Source organism: Thalassophryne amazonica, chromosome 10 (genome assembly GCF_902500255.1).
Source record: "Thalassophryne amazonica chromosome 10, fThaAma1.1, whole genome shotgun sequence".
NCBI lineage: Eukaryota > Metazoa > Chordata > Actinopteri > Batrachoidiformes > Batrachoididae > Thalassophryne > Thalassophryne amazonica.
The window spans coordinates 68,897,625-68,921,587 of NC_047112.1; the positions used below are offsets into that span (position 1 = coordinate 68,897,625).

Here is a 23,963-nt window from a genome sequence, read left to right on the forward strand (position 1 = left end):
AAATAGATTTTTGCTGGTTGTTGGTGGTCTGGGAGCAGGCACCGTCTCTACGGGGATTGGGTAATGAGGGGATGGCAGGGGGAGAGAAGCTGCAGAGAGGTGTGTAAGACTACAACTCTGCTTCCTGGTCCCAACCCTGGATAGTCACGGTTTGGAGGATTTAAGAAAATTGGCCAGATTTCTAGAAATGAGAGCTGCTCCATCCAAAGTGGGAGGGATGCCGTCTCTCCTAACAAGACCAGGTTTTCCCCAGAAGCTTTGCCAATTATCTATGAAGCCCACCTCATTTTTTGGACACCACTCAGACAGCCAGCAATTCAAGGAGAACAGGCGGCTAAACATGTCACTCCCGGTCCGATTGGGGAGGGGCCCAGAGAAAACTACAGAGTCCGACATTGTTTTTGCAAAGTTACACACCGATTTAATGTTAATTTTAGTGACCTCCGATTGGCGTAACCGGGTGTCATTACTGCCGACGTGAATTACAATCTTACCAAATTTACGCTTAGCCTTAGCCAGCAGTTTCAAATTTCCTTCAATGTCGCCTGCTCTGGCCCCCGGAAGACAATTGACTATGGTTGCTGGTGTTGCTAACTTCACATTTCTCAAAATAGAGTCTCCAATAACCAGAGTTTGATCCTCGGCGGGTGTGTCGTCGAGTGGGGAAAAACGGTTAGAAATGTGAACGCGTTGGCGGTGTACACGGGGCTTCTGTTTAGAACTACGCTTCCTCCTCACAGTCACCCAGTCAGCCTGCTTGGGATCTGCCAGGGGGGAACTAACGGCGGCTAAGCTACCTTGGTCCGCACCGACTACAGGGGCCTGGCTAGCTGTAGAATTTTCCACGGTGCGGAGCTGAGTCTCCAATTCGCCCAGCCTGGCCTCCAAAGCTACGAATAAGCTACACTTATTACAAGTACCATTACTGCTAAAGGAGGCCGAGGAATAACTAAACATTTCACACCCAGAGCAGAAAAGTGTGGGAGAGACAGGAGAAGCCGCCATGCTAAATCGGCTAAGAGCTAGTAGCTACGCTAACCTAGCGGATTCCTAAAAACACGCAAAGTGAATAATTTAGAGGTGATTCAGCAGAAGGAGTGCTTTAGTTAAGGCACGTAAAGATTACACTGGGAAACAAATCGTAATCTAGATAACTAGATCAATCTAACTGCGCAGATTAAACAGCTAACAGATACAGAAAAACACCGCTGTGCTCCGGAACAGGAAGTGATACAATACCGCAGTGAGAGCCAACTGTCCTGGTCTGTTCTGTCCTGTCCTGTCCTGGTCTGTCCTGTCCTGTACTGGTTTGTCCTGTCCCGTCCTGTCCTCTCCTGTCCTGGTCTGGTTTGTCCTGGTCTGTCCTGTCCTGTCCTGTACTGGTTTGTCCTGTCCCATCCTGTCCCATCCTGTCATGTCCTGCCCTGGTTTGTCCTGTCCTTGTCTGTCCTGTCCTGGTCTGTCCTGTGCTGTCCTGCACACCATCATGAAGACCACATGAAAGTTTGCCTTGAGTGACACAGACTGATTTGGTTTCCCACGGCTGTTGCACATGGAGAGACGGAGTGTTTACGGTCAAAGGGAGTGTACACACACGCACACATACACACTAGCGTTAGCGCCTCTAAGTCGCTGTGTTCATCTTTGGTGACTGAATGAGAGAAATTCATAAACATAAACTGCTGAATAGGAAATTCATGGGTATTAAATCCATACCAGGACTAGAAATAAAGTCACACTGGAATTTCCCAAACTGTAAAATGGCAAAGCGTATTTAGTATGAATGCATGTTTTCATTTTATAATTATTTATAATAAATTTGCAGGTGATATTATTAAATTAATATATGGAGTATTCACAGTGGATCAGATCTATGGTGTAAAGAGGGTTGTTCTGAGGGACAGGCACTGAACTACAAATACATTACAACCCCAGTTCCAATGAAGTTGGGACATTGTGTGAAATGTAAATAAAAACATAATACAATGATTTGCAAATCTTCTTCAACCTATATTCAACTGAATACACCACAAAGACAAGATATTTAATGTTCAAACTGATAAAGTTTATTGTTTTTGTGCAAATATTTGCCTGCAACACGTTTCAAAAAAGCTGGGGCAGTGGTATGTTTACCACTGTTACATCACCTTTCCTTCTAACAACACTCAATAAGCATTTGAGTGTCACGATTTGGTATAAAAGGAGCATCCCAAAAGTCTCTGGTTCACAAGCAAAGTGAGGATCACCACTTTGTGAACAACTGCATGAAAAAATAGTCCACCAGTTTAAGAACAATATTTCTCAATGTTCAATTGCAAGGAATTTAAGGATTCCAACATCTACTGTCCATAATATAATCAGAAGATTCAGAGAATCTGGAGAACTTTCTACATGTAAGCGGCAAGGCCGAAAACCAGCATTAAATCCCCGTGATCTTCAATCCCTCAGGTGGCACTGCATTAAAAACCAACATCATTGTGTAAAGGATCTTACCTCGTGGCCTCAGGAACACTTCAGAAAACCATTGTCAGTTAACACAGTTCGTCGTTACATCTACAAGTGCAAGTTAAATTTCTACCATGCAAAGTGAAAGCCATACATCAACAACATCCAGACACGCTGCCGCCTTCTCTGGGCCCGAGCTCATTCAAAATGGACAGACGCAAATTGGAAAAGTGTGATGTGGTCTGATGAGTCCACATTTCAAATTGTTTTTGGAAATCATGGACATTGTGTCCTCTGAACAAAAGAGGAAAAAGACTCCAGATTGTTACCAGTGCAAAGTTCAAAAGCCAGCATCTGTGATGGTATGGGGTGTGTTAGTGCCCATGACATGGGCAACTTACACATCTGTGATGGCATCATCAATGCTGAAAGGTACATCCAGGTTTTGGAGCAACACATGCTGCCATCCAAGCAACGTCTTTTTCAGGGACATCCCTGTTGATTTCAGCAAGACAGTGCCAAGCCACATTCTGCACGTGTTACAACAGCGTGGTTTCGTAGTAAAAGAGTATGGGTACTAGACTGGCCTGTCTGCAGTCCAGACCTGTCGTCCATTGAAAATGTGTGGCGCATTATGAAGAGCAAAATATGACAACGGAGACCCCGGACTGTTGAACAACTGAAGTCATACATCAAGCAACAATGGGAAAGAATTCCACCTACAAAGCTTCAGCAATTAGTGTCTTCAGTTCCCAAATGATTATTGAGTGTTGTTAGAAGGAAAGGTGATGTAACACAGTGGTAAACATACCACTGTCCCAGCTTTTTTGAAACGTGATGCAGGCATCCATTTCAAAATGAGCAAATATTTGCACAAAACAATAAAGTTTATCAGTTTGAACATTAAATATCTTGTCTTTGTGGTGTATTCAGTTGAATATAGGTTGAAGAGGATTTGCAAATCATTGTATTCTGTTTTTATTTACATTTTACACAATGTCCCAACTTCACGGGATTTGGGGTTGTACATAAAGCAGGGTTCAGTTCCAGGTCTGTCCACTTGAGGCAGCCTGTCTGTATCCTTGAACTAGATATTTTATCTGCATTGTCCCAGTCCACCCAGCTGGATTAGGGGTTCCGGTGTCCCGTTGAGATGAGCACCACTGCACAACTGCGCATGCCCACCTCACCCAACGAGTTGAGCTGCACCACAGAAGAAAACCCACCTAAGTTTTTCTTTACATAAAAATACAGCAATAAGGGTCTTTTCAATCAATCAATCAATTTAATTTAATAGCGCCAAATCACAACAAACAGTTGCCCCAAGGCGCTTTATATTGTAAAGCAAGGCCATACAATAATTACATAAAAACCCCAACGGTCAAAACGACCCCCTGTGAGCAAGCACTTGGTGACAGTGGGAAGGAAAAACTCCCTTTTAACAGGAAGAAACCTCCAGCAGAACCAGGCTCAGGGAGGGGCAGTCTTCTGCTGGGACTGGTTGGGGCTGAGGGAGAGAACCAGGAAAAAGACATGCTGTGGAGGGGAGCAGAGATCAATCACTAATGATTAAATGCAGAGTGGTGCATACAGAGCAAAAGGAGAAAGAAACACTCAGTGCATCATGGGAACCCCCCAGCAGTCTAAGTCTATAGTAGCATAACTAAGGGATGGTTCAGGGTCACCTGATCCAGCCCTAACTATAAGCTTTAGCAAAAAGGAAAGTTTTAAGCCTAATCTTAAAAGTAGAGAGGGTGTCTGTCTCCCTGATCTGAATTGGGAGCTGGTTCCACAGGAGAGGAGCCTGAAAGCTGAAGGCTCTGCCTCCCATTCTACTCTTACAAACCCTAGGAACTCTTTTCAATTAAAAACATAACGATTTGCATTTACACACCGTCTTTAAAGCAGAATATTGTTGTTAGGGGACGGGGAGCTGATCTCAACATAGAGATGCACATACGCAGTGGCGCAGTAAAGCGGTAGCTCAACTCGACAGGTGAGGTGGTAAAGTCTGGGGTAGAGAGAGATTCACAGTTTTGCAGTGGAGCTCATCTCAACGGGTAGTTCATCTCGTTGGGACAACAGATTCATCTGTCTGGTAAAGTGTGATGGACTGATGTCCTGTCCAGGGGGAATCATAGAATCTTATCTGCTTCACGTGATGGAACCTGGAGATAAGCACAGGCACCAGTGGGCCTCATGGCTTGGAAAAGAGTTACTCTGTTACACCTGTGTACACAAACTGAATGGCAGTAACTTCTAAGACTGATGCAGGGTTGGTATAAACCGCTATATTAGAAAAATACCACCAGACAGTGTACCATGGCACCTCAGTGGCTCATGGGTTAGCGCTGTCACCTCAAAGAAAGATGGTTTTGGGTTTAATTCCGCCCATACCCACTTCGGTTTTGTGTGGCGGTTGTTGTGTGGGCCGCCAGAAGAGGAGGTACTGCTGGCCCACCACCAGAGGGCGCCCTGCCTGAAGTGCGGGCTTCAGGCACGAGAGGGCGCTGCCGCCACGGACACAGCCGGGAGTGACAGCTGTTACTCATTATGTCGTGACAGCTGTCACTCATTCTTCATCATCCCACTCCATAAAACCCAGACGTCATCTCCACCTCATCGCCGAGATATCGTACTTCAATGGAGGAAATATCCTCAGCCATTTGTGGTAACTAATAATCTGTCTATTGTGAGTGTTTGCAGGAGTACCGGTCCTTAGTTTGTGGGGGCTGAGTGAGTGCAGGACGGCACTCTTTTCCCCTGAGGAATCACTGCGGTACTCATCAGCATATTGAGTGAGAGGTGGAGGTGGCATTCCCACCGTTATTGTTACTGGGTGTACACACACCCACACTTGACTGTCTTGTTCTTCGCCAGCAGTACCAGATCCGACAGTCGGGGACGGTGATCACCTGGGAATTCGGGACTTGGTGGCTCCAGTATTCACCAGGTTCGGTGGCGGCGGAAATCGTGTGGTTCCGGCTCTCAGGACAGACGTCTTCTATCCTCGAGCCTGCCCACACGTCACCTTTGTGGATTGACTGTAATCATATTCTGAGATTGTCTGTGTATTCGTTGTGCACCATTCACAACATTAAATTGTTATTTTTTGGCTCATCTATTGACCGTTCATTTGCGCCCCCTGTTGTGGGTCCGTGTCACTACACTTTCACAACAGAGGTTGCATCTTCTCCCCATGTCTGCGTCGAGAAAATCGATACACACATGATGCCACAAACTTGGTGCACCTATCTTTTGGCAGTTTGGTCCCTTCCTCTTTGCAGCACCTCACAAGCTCCATCAGGTTGGATGGGGAGCATCGGTGCACAGCCATTTTCAGATCTCTCCAGAAATGTTAAATCGGATTCAGGTCTGGGCTCTGGCTGGGCCACTCAAGGATATTCACAGAGTTGTCCTGAAGCCACTCCTTTGATATAATGGCTGAGTGCTTAGGGTCATTGTCCTGCTGAAAGATGAACTGACGTCCCAGTCTGAGGTCAAGAGCGCTTTGGAGCAGGTTTTCATCCAGGATGTCTCTGTACATTGCTACATTCATCTTTCCCTCAATCCTGACTAGTCTCCCAGTTTCTGCTGCTGAAAAACATCCCCACAGCATGATGCTGCCATGCCCATGCTTCACTGGAGGGATGGTACCTGGTTCCCTCCAAACATGACTCCAAAGAGTTCAATCTTTGTCTCATCAGATCAGAGAATTTTGTTTCTCATGGTCTGAGAGTCCTTCAGGTGCCTTTTGTCAAACTCCAGGCGGGCTGGAGTGGCTTCCATCTGACCACTCTACCATACAGGCCTGATTGGTGGATTGCTGCAGAGATGGTTGTCCTTCTGGAAGGTTCTCGTCTCTCCACAGAGGAATGCTGGAGCTCTGACAGAGTGACCATCAGGTTCTTGGTCACCTCCTTGACTAAGGCCCTCTCCCCAATCTCTCAGTTTAGAGGGGCGGCCAGCCCTAGGAAGAGTTCTGGTGCATCTGAACTTCTTCCGTTTACAGTTTATGGGGGCCACTGTACTCATTGGGACCTTCAAAGCAGCAGAAATGTTTCTGTACCCTTCCCCAGATTTGTGCCTCCAGTCAATCCTGTCTTGGAGGTCTACAGGCAATTCATTTGACTTCATTTTTGGTTTCTGTTGTGAATGATTCCATAGAAGTTACTGTAAACAATAAAACCTGTTGTTACCCATTACCTGTGTCAGAATTTAGAAATCTGAGAGATTGTACTTTTGTGGATCATTCTATCTGTTTTTGATGGAATATTGCCAGAAAATAATATTGACATAGGACACCATGTGGGCACAGACTGCCTCAGGTGGCATCTCACACACGCAGGAGTACAGCAATGGTTGCCTGTTATTTATGTCACAGAAATCTACAATCTAAAGTTTACATGCAGAAGGAGAATTTCTGAACACAGCCACAGAGCTGTGAGGCTTTGAAGATATGTAACTGTCAATATGAACAGATTTTGAACAATATAAACTCTTTAAAGCATCGGTCATATTGAGCTTCCCCAACATAATGGTTTTTGTTTTTTTCTGTTTCTGTTTCCTTCTTTTACGTTTTGGTGCATTTCTGTGGGTCTTTTAAGGAGGAACAAATCAGTGTTTTCTGCTCACGGGACACAGTCACACCCTTTCTCACCCATCTTTCCCAAATTATAGAAGTCCACATCTGGAGTGACATCATGAGGAAACTGATCCTCTGAAGTTTTTCATACTGCATCTCCAAAGGCTGACGTGAAATACTGAGAGATTCCTTAAAGTTCAGAGTACACAGGAGGAGAAAGGCTGAATTATAAGTTGTGACTTTACAATCATTAAAAAAAGTCAGTGAGACGTCTCTTGTTGTGGTATTACAGAAATGACAAAAGGAGAATGATACGGTGACCAAGTGAGGCCACAGCACTGTCAAACTAAAACAACAGCAGCAAATACATAAAACACTCTCATTTGAACTGTTTGGAAAAAGCACATAAAAGTGCATTTGTTGACACAAACAGTATGTGACTGAGTGCCTGAGCAGCTGACACCCGACCTGCATGAAGAGCCTGTGTAAGGCAGCTTGGGTACGGACCCCCGAGGAGACGGGTTTGCTCCTCTTGGTTCCAGGCCTTTTGGTGGGGTTGGACAGAGGACAGAGGACAGAGGACAGAGGACAGACAGAGGGCCGCTGACAGCAGCAGCACGCTCGGAAATGTTTCTGTAAAGACCAACAAATCACTGATATCACACACAGTGTTATGATGAGCGACTTATTTACACCTTCCAGAGTTCACTGGCTAATGGCTCATAAAGTTTTCAGCAGTGAGTCTTCCTTTGTATTTCTGATGTTGAAGATGTGCTTTTGAACAACAGATTTAGGAAAATATACAGTTAATAGTTAATATAGTTATAGTTATAGACTCCAGGCCCCCCGTGACCCCTCACTGAAGTTAGCGGTTGAAGATGTGTTTGTGTGTGTGTGTGTGTGTTCTGGCTGTCACATCTGGGACATGTTTCAGGGACTCTGTTTACCTTTCTTTGGGGAAGTTACAGGCATTTGTCTCAGTGTTATCTGTAGATTCAGTCATGTCAGTGTAGTTACACAGAGGGGCAGGTCTGTATTAAAAGCCATTGTTCCCCACTGAGTGACTGACTTGTGGAGTGCTCAGTACGCATGCACCAAACAATGGAACATCAGTCTGCTTAGGGTGTACTCACACGAGGCACACTTGCTTTGTACCACGTAACGCGTGAACACGATTCGCCTGCTGGCCTGCGCACACTTGGCACGACACATTCCAGGTGACAGCATATTCACATCAACACGACATGACTTTTGTTTTTAAAAAGAGCATGGGTCTGACACAGGTTTGTCAGGTCTCTGTTACAAAATCAACCAGTCACACAAAACCAGCCAACAGTCAATAAATAAAGTTGAAAACTTTCAGGCAGCAGTATAATTTAGAATCATTTTTTTCTGTGGAAAGCCATGGACCTAGAAACATGGCTCCAACACCATAACAAAATAACCAGTGTGTTGTGGGCTGGGGTGTTTGGCTGGCTTGGTTTTTGTTTTCTGTTTCTCCCACCAGGTGGTATGCATTCAGGACTGAGTGGCTGAGCATTAGGACCTCACCCTGAACATCTGAGGCTTGTTTTCACGTGCAGGTCATCAGGACTCACAGCTGTGGTGTATTCTGTCTTGATCAGAGATTGCTGCATTTAAACCTTGAATGCACAGTGTGTGATTGCCAGAGACTCGACCTTGTGAGCAGACGTGTGAGATCGACGTCAGTGGAACAATCTCACCATCACGGACGCAGAGACCTCTCCAGGTTTGACGCCACAGTCTGTGAAGGAGAACTGGGTGAGGTCTCACGCTCTTCAGCACACTTCCTGAGGTAATTCGGTTGTTTTTGGTGACTTTTATGAAGTAATGACAGTGGATTTGGTGTCCCTCACACCTTGTGTTATTGAGCTGTCACATTATGCTAATTGTCTAATCAGCTTCTGCTGCAGTGGAGATTTGAACTGAGTTGTTCCGTGCCTGCAGATGTATAGATTTAAGCCAGGAAGTGTTTGCTGATTGCGTGCACCTTTGAGTTGTGTCTCTCTGTGTGGAGTTGGACTCACCTCGTTTTCTTTCTTCACAGACTTGGTTTGTCGCGGCCACCTGGGGGGTGTCGGCGGGGTCCCTGGGTCCGAACTGCTGTGGCTCCGGACCGTTTGCGCTGTTGAGAGCGCGCCGTGTTTCCACCTCACCAGACTGCGGACTTTTTAGTTGTTTAGCACTGCACACACTGTTATGTTTATTAAATTCTGTTATCTTTTGAACCGTGCTCTGCTTATTTTATGCTGGGTGCTTTCAAACGCTGGGTCGGTGCTCCAACCGCGTCCGAAACATAACACAGTGACATTTTTACGCTGAAAAGACATTTAAAAACCATCTACACTCACTGTTGAAAAGACGTTCAAAAATGGTTCAAAAGTGAAGGTTTTTTTCAACGTCTATTTGTAGATGTTTAATCAGTGTTTAGACTGTTTTTATCCGTGAATTTGAATAGTGGTGTTTTTCAGCCTGTACGAGGAGTAAATTAGAATTTTGAAACCTAACTTGACAGGAACCTCCACATTTATCATTTAATAGCTGGCAATAAAAACTGCATTGAAAACTGGTCAAAATGTGAAAGTTTATTCAACATCTGCAAATAGATGTTGAATAAACGTTCACTTGTAAACCAGTTTTCAACGTATTTTCACCAAACCATTTACAAGTGTCTATATAATGTTAAAATCTTCCCTTTTAAGTCTAAATTAATGACCATAACATTTTTGTTAATCCTACAACACACAAATTACACTTTGAAACATCGTTCTGGCTGTTAAAAGACAATAACAGCATCATCAAATATCACATATAATCATAATAGTTTACAAAATGACCCCCCCCCCCCCCAAAAAAAAATAAATAAACAAATGCCATATAGCATATATTTAAGCAGCTATTTAAGCAGGGATAGTGGCCAAGTGGTTAGTGCGCTTGGTTTCAGTGCAGAAGGTTCCCGGTTCAAACCCTACCCCTGCCACATTTCTCCATGTAATGTGGAGTTGCATCAGGAAGGGCAGCCGGCATAATACTTGTGCCAGAATCAACATACCGATCCACCTTGGCTTTGTTGTGGCGACCCGAGTGCAAACAAGGGAGCAGTCGAAGGGACTTAATTACTATTTAAGTAACAATTTAAATACAACATGAATCATATCTGAGAACATCTAGTTTTGTTTGGACAACTCAGTGGGTGGATACACAAGGCTCCTGGGGTGGATGAAGTCCGTCCTGAGTACCTTAAGTCTCTGGATGTTGTGGGACTGTCTTGGCTGACACGTCTCTGCAACATCGCGTGGCGATCGGGGACAGTGCCTGTGGATTGGCAGACCAGGGTGGTGGTCCCTCTGTTTAAGAAGGGGGACCAGAGGGTGTGTTCCAACTATAGGGGGATCACACTCCTCAGCCTCCCCGGTAAGGTCTATTCCAGAGTACTGGAGAGGAGAATTCGACCGATGGTCGAACCTCGGATTCAGGAGGAGCAGTGTGGTTTTCGTCCTGGTCGCAGCACACTGGACCAGCTCTACACCCTCCATCGGGTGCTCGAGGGTTCATGGGAGTTCGCCCAACCAGTCCACATGTGTTTTGTGGATCTGGAGAAGGCATTCGACCGTGTCCCTCGGGGCACCCTGTGGAGGGTGCTCCAGGAGTATGGGGTCCGGGGTCCTTTGCTAAGGGCTATCCGGTCCCTGTACGACCGCAGCAGGAGCTTGGTTCGCATTGCCGGTAGTAAGTCAAACCTGTTTCCAGTGCACTTTGGCCTCCGCCAGGGCTGCCCTTTGTCACCGGTTCTGTTCATTATTTTTATGGACAGAATTTCTAGGCGCAGCCAGGGTGTAGAGGGGGTCTGGTTTGGGAACCACAGAATCTCATCTCTGCTGTTTGCGGACGATGTGGTTCTGTTGGCTTCGTCAAATCAGGACCTTCAGCATGCACTGGGGCGGTTTGCAGCCGAGTGTGAAGCATCCGATCAGCATCTCCAAATCTGAGGCCATGGTTCTCGACCAGAAAAAGGTGCTTTGCCCTCTTCAGGTCGGTGGAGTGTCCTTGCCTCAAGTGGAGGAGTTTAAGTATCTCGGGGTCTTCTTCACGAGTGAGGGACGGATGGAGCGTGAGATCGATAGACGGATCGGTGCAGCATCTGCAGTGACGCGGTCGCTGTATCGGACCGTCGTGGTGAAGAGAGAGCTGAGTAGGGGGGCAAAGCTCTCGATTTACCGATCGATCTACGTTCCGATCCTCACCTATGGTCATGAGATTTGGCTCATGACCGAAAGAACGAGATTGCGAGTACAAGCGGCCGAGATGAGTTTCCTCCGCAGGGTGGCTGGGCGCTCCCTTAGAGATAGGGTGAGGAGCTCGGTCACTCGGGAGGAGCTCGGAGTCAAGCCGCTGCTCCTCCACATTGAAAGGAGTCAGTTGAGGTGGCTCGGGCATCTTTTCCGGATGCCCCCTGGACGCCTCGCTGGAGAGGTGTTCTGGGCACGTCCCATTGGGAGGAGGCCCCGGGGAAGACCCAGGACACGCTGGACACATCTCTCGGCTGGCTTGGGAATGCCTTGGGGTTCCCCCGGAGGAGCTGGGGGAGGTGTGTGTGGATCGGGAGGTCTGGGCGGCTTTGCTTGAGCTGCTGCCCCCGTGACCCATCTCCGGATAAAGCGGAAGAAAATGGATGGATGGATGGATGAATACGTATGTTTTGGAGTTCATTTACATCAATCATTAAGAAATACAAATAGCATGACAATCAATGGTAAATTATTTGGTGTAGTCAGTTCTACAATAAACACTCCATAGGCACTATAAAATCAAAACTTTAATCCACTGTGATAATGTACAGAATGTTGGAACAGTCTTTGGTGGACGACTCTGTCACAACACAATGTAGGATTGTGTAGATCTTGGATCCTGCTGTCAAAAAAGAAGGCAGGGGTGTAGCCTGCCCCCGGTGTCAGACAGGGACAGACTGGTGGCGTTGGGGAGGAGGAGGTGGCATGTGAGATGGTGAACTGCAAGCAGGAGTGAGGTGAGTTAGAAATGACATTTTAAAGAACATGCACGATTCCTATTGGTCCTAAGATGATGACTGAAAGGTTACCAGCTGTTTCCTGTTAGTCCTTATGACTGCTGCTGATTCTAAATCCATACTATGAAATCTGAGTCTTTCTGGTAGAAATTATGCTGTGGGGCATTTCTCAAAAACTGAGTAACTGTGCAAGAAGGGAAGGGAAGCCACCAATACAACTCCGAGAGGGTTATAGGTTTCTGTGGTTGTGACTGGAGAAACTGTGTATCATGCAACTTTTGTCTGTTGCATCTTGAGTTATACAGTGACTATCTGTGTTCATAATTTTGTTGTTGGTCTTTCAGCTTCTCTCAGTTGTTCAGGGTTGGCTCACTGGACCCAGTACAGATCCAAAGATCCAAATTGGAATCTGGTGCATTTTACACCAGATGACCTTCCTGACACAGTACACACACACACACACACACACACACACACACACACACACACACACACACACACACACACACACACACACACACACACACACACACACACACACACACACACACACAGGTGTTACCAAGTGGTCTCCCAGCCAAATACTAGTCCATATAATAAAAGGGGCGTGGCCTATGTGTTTGTGTATCATCCTTTGACTGACTGTATTTGTTCATGTGGATTCTGGAAACAGCAAGGTGATCAGACCAGTATTTTTTGAGAAATCGGTAATTTCAGTATTTTGTTTGTCCAGTTATTTATGGTTTCTGAAAATGTAAGGACTGTGTATAAAAATGTCTGTAATTCCAAATGCAACATTTACGTTAAACCCCTAGATTTAAAGCTGAAAGTCTACACTACGAGCAGATACCGATGGTTTCTTTTGTAACTCCAGTATGTGTGAACAGACACAAAACTACAAAATGCAATCCACTGTCGAAATACTTATGGGCCAGACTGTAAGATGTTTGGAGGTGGACTGACACTTTATTTTACATTTCTATCAGAAATTTAAATATGAGGCCTGGTAAGAAAAAAAAAGCTAATTCTAGGCTGATTGTGAGGACTAGAAGATCTGCAAGGACACAACAGTAAAATACTGCCAAAATGGAAATTCAGTTGCACTCACTGATCTCAAGTTTTTCTTTCAGTCGTTTCACGGCATGTTGTGTCTTTGAGGTGGGAACAAATGCAAATGATTTTTTACAATTCATTGAAACTTGCATTTGCCAACATGTGACTCACAAAGTGCAAATCCTCCTGTAAAATTAACCTCAGTGAACTCACTACTGTGCAAAGCTACTGGCAGCACAGCTGGCACCATGGCTTGGGGGGCACAAACTGACAGGACAAAGTAAGTAAGTAAGCAAGTAAGTAAGTAAGTAAGTAAGAAAGAAAGAAAGAAAGAAAGAAAGAAAGAAAGAAAGAAAGAAAGAAAGAAAGAAAGAAAGGATGACGCAGAGTGGGAGTTAAAAGGGAAAAATATCAGCATAGACCTACACAGGCAGAAGAAATAATAAAAAAAAAAAAATCATAGAACGGGTTAACTTTGAGTCATAGCAGGGGCACTGAGAAGTAGAAAAATTAACAAAAATTCCTCCGCCATGGCGACACAGCGAAAGAAAACTGTAACTTTGCGTTTATGCTCTGTCCAAGACAGAAATTCACCGTGTCAGCTGATATAAAGATATAAAGTTTGTAAGCCCTAGTAAACAGCAAAACATAAAAGTTCATTTTTCGTGTGTAAGAAAAAAAAAGTTCACGTCGAAGATAGATCCTCGCTGAGTTGTGCGGAAGGATACGGGGTTGCGATTCTTGAGTGAATGTAGCGCGGCCAGACGGTCCTTTCCGCGCCGCGAGTCTGAGTTTAATTAGCAGGATTTTAATCACTTTTAATGTCACCACAGGATTTAAACAAGCGTAACTTAAATGTTATAACTGGACAATGTTGGTAGTTTTATTTTTAATTGTCTGAAGGTAATTTCTCACAAGTTTTTTTTAGACGCAGCCATCCCAAGAGACAACTTTTCAGCCTGGCGACCTTATGTGGATTTTACAGAAATTATGGACCAAACACCCGGTTTCTCCTCGGGCAAAACGCTAGTCTTTGCTTTCTGCTTCGTTAAGATCTCTTTGGGTAAGTTTTCCACTTATTTCTAATCTTGATCAGGTTTTTCGTCGCCCGCGTTTGCGGGATACCGGAGACGCGCACTGGCATCCCTGCGCGCGCGCACTTCTGTCTTCATTTGGCGATTTTAAATAAAACACATTTCTCAAAGTATTACCTTTACAAATATCTAACAGAGTTTCCAAATGTACTTAAGCCTTTTGTATCGGGTTTTAATAACATTTACTTAATTATTTACTGCTGTGTTGCCAGTTTATTACATTATCAGGAATGTTATGTTCACAAAAGGACATTTCTACAAGTGCAGACGTTGATTTCTCTAAATTAAGTCTCATTTATGACAGAAAACCTTTGAATTTGATATGAACCTGTGTTTAATTTAGAGGTACTTCTGTCTAGTTGTTGCAAAATGAACTCATAACCATGTCTATATGATCCAACTGAATGAAAAGAAATTCCATTCTTGGAGAAAAAAGGTTGGAACATGGAACACATAAACCACCAATATAAATATTAAAAAAGTCTACACGACTCAAATTTGTGTGTTGTTTAACCAATAAAAGATTGAAGCCATCTATGTCATATCATTTTGACATAAATCTTAGCAAAGTGCTGTCACTCTAAACTACACAGAAATGACAAGTAACATCAAAAGACATTATGGGAAGTGATATTTGACTTCTGATATTATTAGAAATGTTATAAAATGCTGTGTAAAAGTTTACAAGCAATCTAGCATTGCACTTTAGTAGAATTATAATGTTTTTGTGTCAGTAAAAAACAAATAGAAATTTGATCTCCACACATTCTGATTTCCAATAAATAAATAAATAAATAAATAAATAAATAAATAATGGTAAACTAAATATTCATTTAATAATAATAATAAAACTAGGTGAACTGTTCCCAACACAACATTGACCTGTAAACCTGATGAAGCCATTTTCTGCAATTTCAGCTTTGCATCTTATCTAAAATGACAAACGAAGGTCTTGTCCACATGGAAACGGCAACAATCTTTTTCTGTGTCATTTTCAAAAAGTGTTCTCCTGTAAACACATCACATTTCTAGAAATACCTGCATACACACACAAATCCACTGAAAATGGTGTAATGTATATGCCAGGCCTGTATGTCACACTGTAACGCTTCCACAAAAAACAGAGAAGACCTGGAGCGTGCGCATAACCAGTGTAAGGAGCTAATCAGTGTTGCAGCAGAAGTGAGAACCTTGCAGAGTGGCACACTGAATAAATATGAAGCCTTTAAATTTGACCTGTTGCGTCCATTCAGCTGAAACCATCATCACAGTCTGCCAAAAGCTGTTATCCAAGGTGGCCTTGGATAACAGAAGATGATGATAACAGAAGATGATGTCTGGAAATGCTTGAATTCTTTATTGTAAAAATTGCTTGTGAATAAATGCAGGGTGGAGGTGTTTTTAAAGCTTATTTTTCCTCTTGGTTTTTTCTCTTCTGTGCTAGCACACTGGAGCCTGATAGACGTGCAGTCTACTGAGAAACGCACCTGGAGTGCATTTCTCAGCCTGAGCCAGAGGAAGCTGTTGCTTGTCCTGCCACCAGTTTATTTTCAAAGCTGAAAGTCTTTTCTGCAATTATTTTATTAGTGTCACAATGTCCCTTTAGTCACGGCAGCATTCACCGCAGACTTTCTTAGTCTCTTGAGCATTCTGCTATGGATGGTGTGCAATCACATCACACACAACACGCGGTTTTGTGTCCGCAGCCATACTGGATGGCAACCCCCGTGTACACACACAGCAAGGCCAGTGCTGGATGTAGATGGGCGGCCAAGCTAATTTGTCCAATATAGCTAAAGCGTTTGATTATGAACATCAGAATAGAAATTACAGAGAATCGATGTGGATCCCTAAAATATTTCCCTCAGAAGTTCACCGGTTTCATCGATTTTGTGATTTTTGTGCTATATCCAGACATTTTCAACAACTTTATCAACACTCCATCACCCTGAAGACTATATAAAAGTTTGGATGCCTACAGCTTCTTCGCAGCTGGATGGATGCAGAATGTGGTCATCAGTCAGGTTACTGATGACATCTCAGTAATAAAAGCCCGAGTAGTAAAACTCACCTAAACCGCCATCGTATAAACGGGATAGTCACACTCACTGGACGAAAACAAAAATCCCAATGCTTTTGTATGATTTTCCATGTAATAAACACCGTATATAACAAATTTTCTCTCACATCGGACAAAATGTCCTGTCCAATCGCAATGTATTTCCATTAAAAACCCTTTGCATGTACCGGACAGATTAGTCTGGAAGTGCCCAGTAACAGAGGTATGAAATTAAAGTTCAGCACTGACACCGATTTGAGGAAAGCGGGCACCATATTTCACTGTTTAACCCTCTGGGGTCCGAGGGCATTTTTTGGACAGTTCACTCGCCAGGCATAAATGTTTTATTATTGCTGTTAACAGCTCTCCCTGCATCCCACAATCAAGTTTTATGTCTCTTTTTTTTCAGGACAACCTGTGCTTTCAGAATATATATGTTTTTGTTGTGTTTTATAAGTGTAATAAAGGTTTACAATCAAAAATAGGCAAGGAAAAAATAAAGCGAAAAATAATTTTCCACACACATTTATTCAAAACACACAGCAAACTATAATAAACAGCTGTTTTGACACTTTATAAAGGTAATTTGAGGTCTTGTGTGAAAGGCTGTACAACAAAAAGGTTCAAACAATAAACACATGCACATTTTGAACAATATATACAAAATGGGCTATGCATTTTGTTGTCCATTGATATGGTAAACATTGCTTTACGCAGAGAACGCAACAGAGTTATCCAGTAACATTCACATGCAAACTGGTGGAGCAGTCCTGATAGTTACACACTCTTTGTTTGAACACGTGAGATTGTCATCAGAGGCTCTCTGTGTGCTCCTGCTTTCACTGATCGCTGTGCGTAATGGCGCAGGGCACACTGAGTATGTACTAATAGTATGTACTCATTGGAGCATACACGGGGCTATTCAAATGGGCCAACTAGTAACACATTACTCCTGAAAATGATCTTTGGCTTTTCACGTGAGGTAAATCTGCCCTACGATTGGATTTTGGAAAACCATGTGAAGGTGAACCAATTCCGACTGGGCACTCACATTGCGCACGTCATCACACAGCTTCTATGAAGAGTACAAAGATGGCCGATGGCTGGCTCGAAGGTCCGCGGAGTTAACTTTTCAGCAAAAAAAAAGTAAGTTTTTATCTCATATCATTCAAAAGTTATTTAGAATTTAGTAAAGCTTGGTCTTAGCCATCGTATACGACAGGCATCGACCCCAGAGGGTTAAAAGACCGGCCTTTTATTTTTTTAAACCGTGCTCAGACAGACAACCCGGAGCCTGACATACATGTGCTAAATCACACACTGCAAAAGGCTTACTTTTAAGGTTTCAGTCCTTCCTCTCCCATCATATTTTAATAGTTTTTGCCGTGCACACACCGATTACATTTCACATATTGATCAAATGCATTTGGCAGAAAAAGCCCACAAATATGATCACCTTAACAACAAAAAGACAAAAAAACTACAAAGTCGCTTAAATGACCCGCAATTCATGGAGGAAATTGTAGACCTTACCTTTGGTTTGGAGGTCAATTGATTGTAGAAAATAGAGCTCGTTGAGGAACATATTAATTCAGAAAAAGTTTGTTGTCCATTCGGCTGCTCCCTTTTTTTGTTAGGGGTTGCCACAGCGGAGAGAGCCAGATCTACATTGGTATTTGGCACAAGTTTTATGCCGGATGCCTTTCCTGACGCAACTCCAGTGTTACTTGGAGAAACACATACAGCTGCTGGTGTTCCAAAGAGGTCTCCCATCCAAGTACTAACCAGATGCTGTACTGCTTAGCTTCTGAGATCTGATGGGATCAGGCTCACACAGAGCAGACTGGCTGCAATTCAGAAAAAAGTATAATCCAGAAAAATTGGAAAAGACATGACAGAGAATTTTAAAACTGTCATGTTTCACACTGCTCTTTATCAGTGGGAAAACCATAAAAATGTACCGCAGAGCCCTTCTTTTAATGGCTTGTGCAATCATATGCATAGCAATGAAACACCATGTTGGTATAATTTGTGTAGACAGTCGTAAATAAAGCAAAAGAGCACATTTGCCATTCATGCAATGCGGAAGTTGCCGTCTAGTATAGCCACGTGACCACATATCACGAGATTTGTGGTGTCACCTGCACACCATCAGTTGTCTGTTAATGAGCGGTAGATGCCAGTACGCTCAATAAGAAAATTCTTTGTCAAAAAAGCAACATTTTTTTTTCATGTTACATGATGTCTTACAGTCAGGTCTAGGTTTGGGTATCGAGAACCGGTTCTTTTCGGGTATTGTTAAGAAAAGATTCGATCCACTGATATCAGTCTTTTTGCTTAATGATTCCCTTATCGGTCCTTCAGAGCGGCCGTTGTTTTTGAGGGTGTTTGTCGGAAAATGATCATTTCTCTATGTTGATTACAGACCCTGCAGTGGGTCTGTAATCAACCGCTTCTGCAACGCAACTCCAGTTTGAAGGTTGAACCAATGAAGTAGTGCTTCGAACTACTGCTTCGTTGATTCTTTGATTCGCTGCTCTTCAGAAGCGGCAAGTCCGCTTCTTAACTCCTCTCAAAGCCATTAAAATATGTCAATCGTGAGTCACTTTTTTTTGTGGATTAAAGTCACTAACTGGGACTCTTGTCTTGTTGCAGTCAAGAAACAAGAATTGTCCTCCTTTCTGTTGGCACAGCTCCAAACGCTGCGCTGCTCTCTGCCGAGTCACGTTAGAGTCCGGTCGTAATTAATAACTTCAAAGCGAGTCGCCGCTTTAAATAAAATGACACCTCAGCTCAGATATATGGAGTGACATTTATGCCAATAATGTCTGAAAGGAAGTGCTTTTGACAAAAACTACAGATTTTGTTTATTTCTATTTATGTCCAGAGATCAAGGATCCACCATGTAGAGTTTATTTATGCCCAGAGTTTAAGGATCCACTGACCAATTTCATATTTATTTACTTTAAGACTCAGTAAAATGTTGCTGACATAGAAAACCTGTAAAGCCTGCTTTTAGTACACAGAAAATTCACAAGAGGCATCGATAAGGGAATTGATAAGGAATCGGATCGATAAGCAGAATCCATAATGTTATCTATCAATAAAATCTTATCAATACCCATACCTAGTCAGGTTAAAGAGGTGGGACTATGACGTGTTGAAACATTGTAAGATGACAACACGTCACAAAATATCACAGGAAAACAGTGGCGCAGAGGAAAATGATGTGCTGCTGCAAAATGATGAATTTTGATCAATTTAAGCAAAATTACCAAGGAAAACAGAGTGGGAAGACCCTAAATTTGAAAATCGGCATGATGGCACTGAGATCGTAGCATGATGGCGCAGCTCTATTCTTCCATAGGGAGAGCATAGAGTACACTGGTAGTGTCTTTAGTCACTGTGCCTATAATATTGATTGGAGCTTTTTACCTACACCAACAAAGTTGGAGGACATTATATTTTCACCCCTGTTTATTTGTTTGTTTGTTTGTTAGTGCTGGAGCCTATCCCAGCATAGAATGGGTCAAAGGTAGGGATGGGTATTGATAAGATTTTATTGATATTGATACCATTATGGATTCCGTTTATCGATCCGATTCCTTATAGAGTCCTTTATCGATACCTTTTGTGACTTTTCTGCATACTAAAAGAAGGCTTTACAGGTTTTCTATGTCAACAACATTTTATTGAGTCTTAAAGTAAATAAATATGAAATTGGTCACTAGGGATGGGTATCGAGAACCGGTTCCTTTCGGGTATCGTTAAGAAATTCGTTCAATGTTAAACATAGCGATTTTTTAATTTTCCAAGCTTTTTCCTGACTTTGACTAGGGTTGCATATCGAGAACCGGTTCTTTTCAGGTAGTGTTAAGAATTGATTCGATCCACCGACATCAATAAGCTTTGTGATTAACGATTCTGTTATCGGTTCTTCAGAGTGGCCGTTGTTTTGGCAGGTGTTTGTCAGGAAAATGATAATTCATAGTTCATTTTTCAAGGTCATAGCTCAAGTTTCAAGGTCAAGGTCACGCAAAAAGTGAAAATCGTATAATCTGCCACAACTTCATAACAACTCACCATAGAAACCTCCAGTTTAGCTCATATTGCTCCTCTTAGGGTGATGCTTTCTGATCGACCTAGGCATTCGATCTTGGCCTTCAAAAGTTCAGTCAAGGTTAGGGATGGGTATCGAGAACCGGTTCCTTTCGGGTATCGTTAAGGAATGATTCGATCCACCGACATCAATAAGCTTTGTGCTTAACGATTCTGTTATCGGTCCTTCAGAGTGGCCGTTGTTTTGGCGGGTGTTTGTCAGGAAAATGATCATTTCTCTACAATGATTACAGACCCTGCAGTGGGTCCTTAATCAACTTTTCTGCAGCGCGGCTTTGCTTTGAACCTTGAACCAATCGAAGCAGTGGTTCGCAGATTGAAGCAATGCTTTGATCGACTGCTTCGTTTATTTCTTTCTTTCGCTTAATTTTCCCCCGCTAAAACCCTAAAGAGCATACGTCTGTGAGTATTATTTACCTTTTCTATGTTAAACGGACCTGTTATGGTCTTCTGCAACAGTTGATAGATGTATTTTATAACTTAAAAACGGGAGCGATGCTAACGCGTTAGCATATCTATGGCATTTTCAATGTTAAAAGTTAGCATTTAGCAATTGCAGCTGTCATCACGTTCGGGTGCATTTGTTTTCAAATTGTAATATTCCTTAAATTTATTTTTGCTTATATATTAATAATCTAATGATTATTATATACAGTTTTAGAGAAAGAGACAAAAAGAACCTGAATAGAAATACAACAGAAAATATATAACAGCAACTGACAATGAAATAAATACATACAGAAATAAATGTTTCCTGTGAACACCTAGTGACTCTCACACCTCCATTTCATCCCTGTCTTATTTAAGTTTAATGACAGTTTGTTTCAGTCAAACCATATTTTCAGTTTGTTAATTTCTTCAGTGATTTCCTCCAGAACTATCGGCCAAACTAGAAAACTGCTGCATCCTAGTAAGAGCAGAATACTACTGGAATGAATTTGAATAAGGAAAGTTTTTTTTTTTTTTTCTCACCAAAATGGATACTCGAGTTTATCGTCTGGAATAGTCCCAGATTGCATTTCAGAGCTTCTAGAATTGAAACATTTTCGTGCAGGTGGTGTTGGGGGGTAATTTTGGGTTTCACCTTTTTTTGTTTTTCACCACTTTCATCCCTGAATATGAGTTGTGATTCACTTTTGTGCGGATTAAAGTTACTAACTGGGACTCCTGTCTCGTTGCGAGAAAGAAACAAGAATCGTCCTCCGTTCTGTTCACACCGCTCCAAACGTTGCGCGGCTCTCTGACAAGTCAAGATAGAACGATAGAATCCAGGCTGAATTAATAACTTCAAAGCGAAACACTGTTTTGTTTATTTTTATTTATGTCCAGAGATCAAGCATACATTGACTAATTTCATATTTATTTACTTTAAAGTAGACCTGCATTGAAATAAATGCAGTCAGATCTTTGGACCAAAAAATGACTTATATTTACACATAAGATCCTTCTGAATGTAGTAAAGTAAATCTGCAAGACCAGATCCGTCATTCAATGGAGAAATCTTCATTTGAAAATGACAAATTTACAGCTAACATTTAGCCCTCCGCAAATTGTCCCTCTCATCATGGACGCTGCTGAGACGTCAGGGACAAGACCCTCTCCCAGCATGCATTGCGCGCGCCAACTGTAATTTGTGGATTTACGTCAGTTTGCATCTGCACCTTTTTCTTTTCTTATACGGAAGGATCTACTTTTTAAAACTTCATATTGTCTTGCGGTACGCTTGGTGAGTACACATTTCTTTTATTTGTGCTTGAAAATTATTTTTGTGGACTTTTTCATATGCCTGTTTGATTGAGTGGTGTCGCATTGAAAATCTACTGTCTTTCACCTCCGGTGTACCGTCGCGGGCTACGGAGGTGAGACCCGCAAAGAATTCAAGTCATTAAAAATATATAAACCTCTCTCAGCGGCCACGGAGCTCTGCGGCTCCGATTACCGAGATGCAGCGCTGCGGATTTTGCAGCAAGAAGTCTGTCCTTGCAAGCAACAGGTGTCACCGCGCGCACTGCATTAAAACGGCGAGCGTAGTCTCTGGACTTGTGCCAAGTTGGCTGCAACTCCATTCAGTAGACAGAGAGGTGGTGCTGGCTGCACAACAGACACGGGGGTGTGAGTGCCGCGGCGGCATTTAACAAGCGCATGCACTCAGTAAGCGTATCGGGGGCAGTGAGAGCGAGGCGCCGGGGAATAATGTCGCCCGCTGTCGATGCCGCCGCTGATCTGATCCCCAGATCTGAGCAAGCAGAGCTGTATCTCACATTCATTGCAGCTTACTTTTGGATGTTGAAACCAGGATGTGTATAACAGTAACATTACTAAGAGATAAAATCTATTTCAATGCGGGATCGGACTGAAGGCGGGAACGCGTCGTCTTGTCCCCGACGTCATGGAAATGATCCGGATGTACAAACTGTTTTCACAGAGGGCTAAATGTTAGCTGCAAATTTGTCATTTTAAAGGAATATTTCTCCGCTGAATTACAAATTTGGGCTTATAGATTTACTTTACTGCATTCACAAGGGTCCTATAAATACATATCAGCTGTTTCTTTTCTGAAATCTGACCACATTTATTTCAATGCAGGTCACCTTTAATCAATCAATCAATCAATCAATTTTTTTATATAGCGCCAAATCACAACAAACAGTTGCCCCAAGGCGCTTTATATTGTAAGGCAAGGCCATACAATAATTATGTAAAACCCCAACGGTCAAAACGACCCCCTGTGAGCAAGCACTTGGCTACAGTGGGAAGGAAAAACTCCCTTTTAACAGGAAGAAACCTCCAGCAGAACCAGGCTCAGGGAGGGGCAGTCTTCTGCTGGGACTGGTTGGGGCTGAGGGAAAGAACCAGGAAAAAGACATGCTGTGGAGGGGAGCAGAGATCGATCACTAATGATTAAATGCAGAGTGGTGCATACAGAGCAAAAAGAGAAAGAAACAGTGCATCATGGGAACCCCCCAGCAGTCTACGTCTATAGCAGCATAACTAAGGGATGGTTCAGGGTCACCTGATCCAGCCCTAACTATAAGCTTTAGCAAAAAGGAACGTTTTAAGCCTAATCTTAAAAGTAGAGAGGGTGTCTGTCTCCCTGATCTGAATTGGGAGCTGGTTCCACAGGAGAGGAGCCTGAAAGCTGAAGGCTCTGCCTCCCATTCTACTCTTACAAACCCTAGGAACTACAAATAAGCCTGCAGTCTGAGAGCGAAGCGCTCTATTGGGGTGATATGGTACTACGAGGTCCCTAAGATAAGATGGGACCTGATTATTCAAAACCTTATAAGTAAGAAGAAGAATTTTAAATTCTATTCTAGAATTAACAGGAAGCCAATGAAGAGAGGCCAATATGGGTGAGATATGCTCTCTCCTTCTAGTCCCCGTCAATCAATCAATCAATCAATTTTTTTTTTATATAGCGCCAAATCACAACAAACAGTTGCCCCAAGGCGCTTTATATTGTAAGGCAAGGCCATACAATAATGATGTAAAACCCCAACGGTCAAAACGACCCCCTGTGAGCACCCCCGTCAGTACTCTAGCTGCAGCATTTTGAATTAA

General features: G+C 43.0%; 1 protein-coding gene across 1 annotated transcript in view; it reads left to right on the forward strand.

Moving 5' to 3' along the window:
- Positions 1 to 13,880: 13,880 nt before the first annotated feature.
- The window catches only part of notch2 (notch receptor 2), a 153,227-nt gene continuing 143,144 nt past the window's right edge, over positions 13,881 to 23,963 (forward strand). Inside the window, exon 1 of the mRNA XM_034180208.1 lies at positions 13,881 to 14,193. Within this exon, the coding sequence (XP_034036099.1) occupies positions 14,121 to 14,193 (73 nt within the window). The 5' untranslated portion in view covers positions 13,881 to 14,120. The remainder of the gene's footprint in view (positions 14,194 to 23,963) is intronic.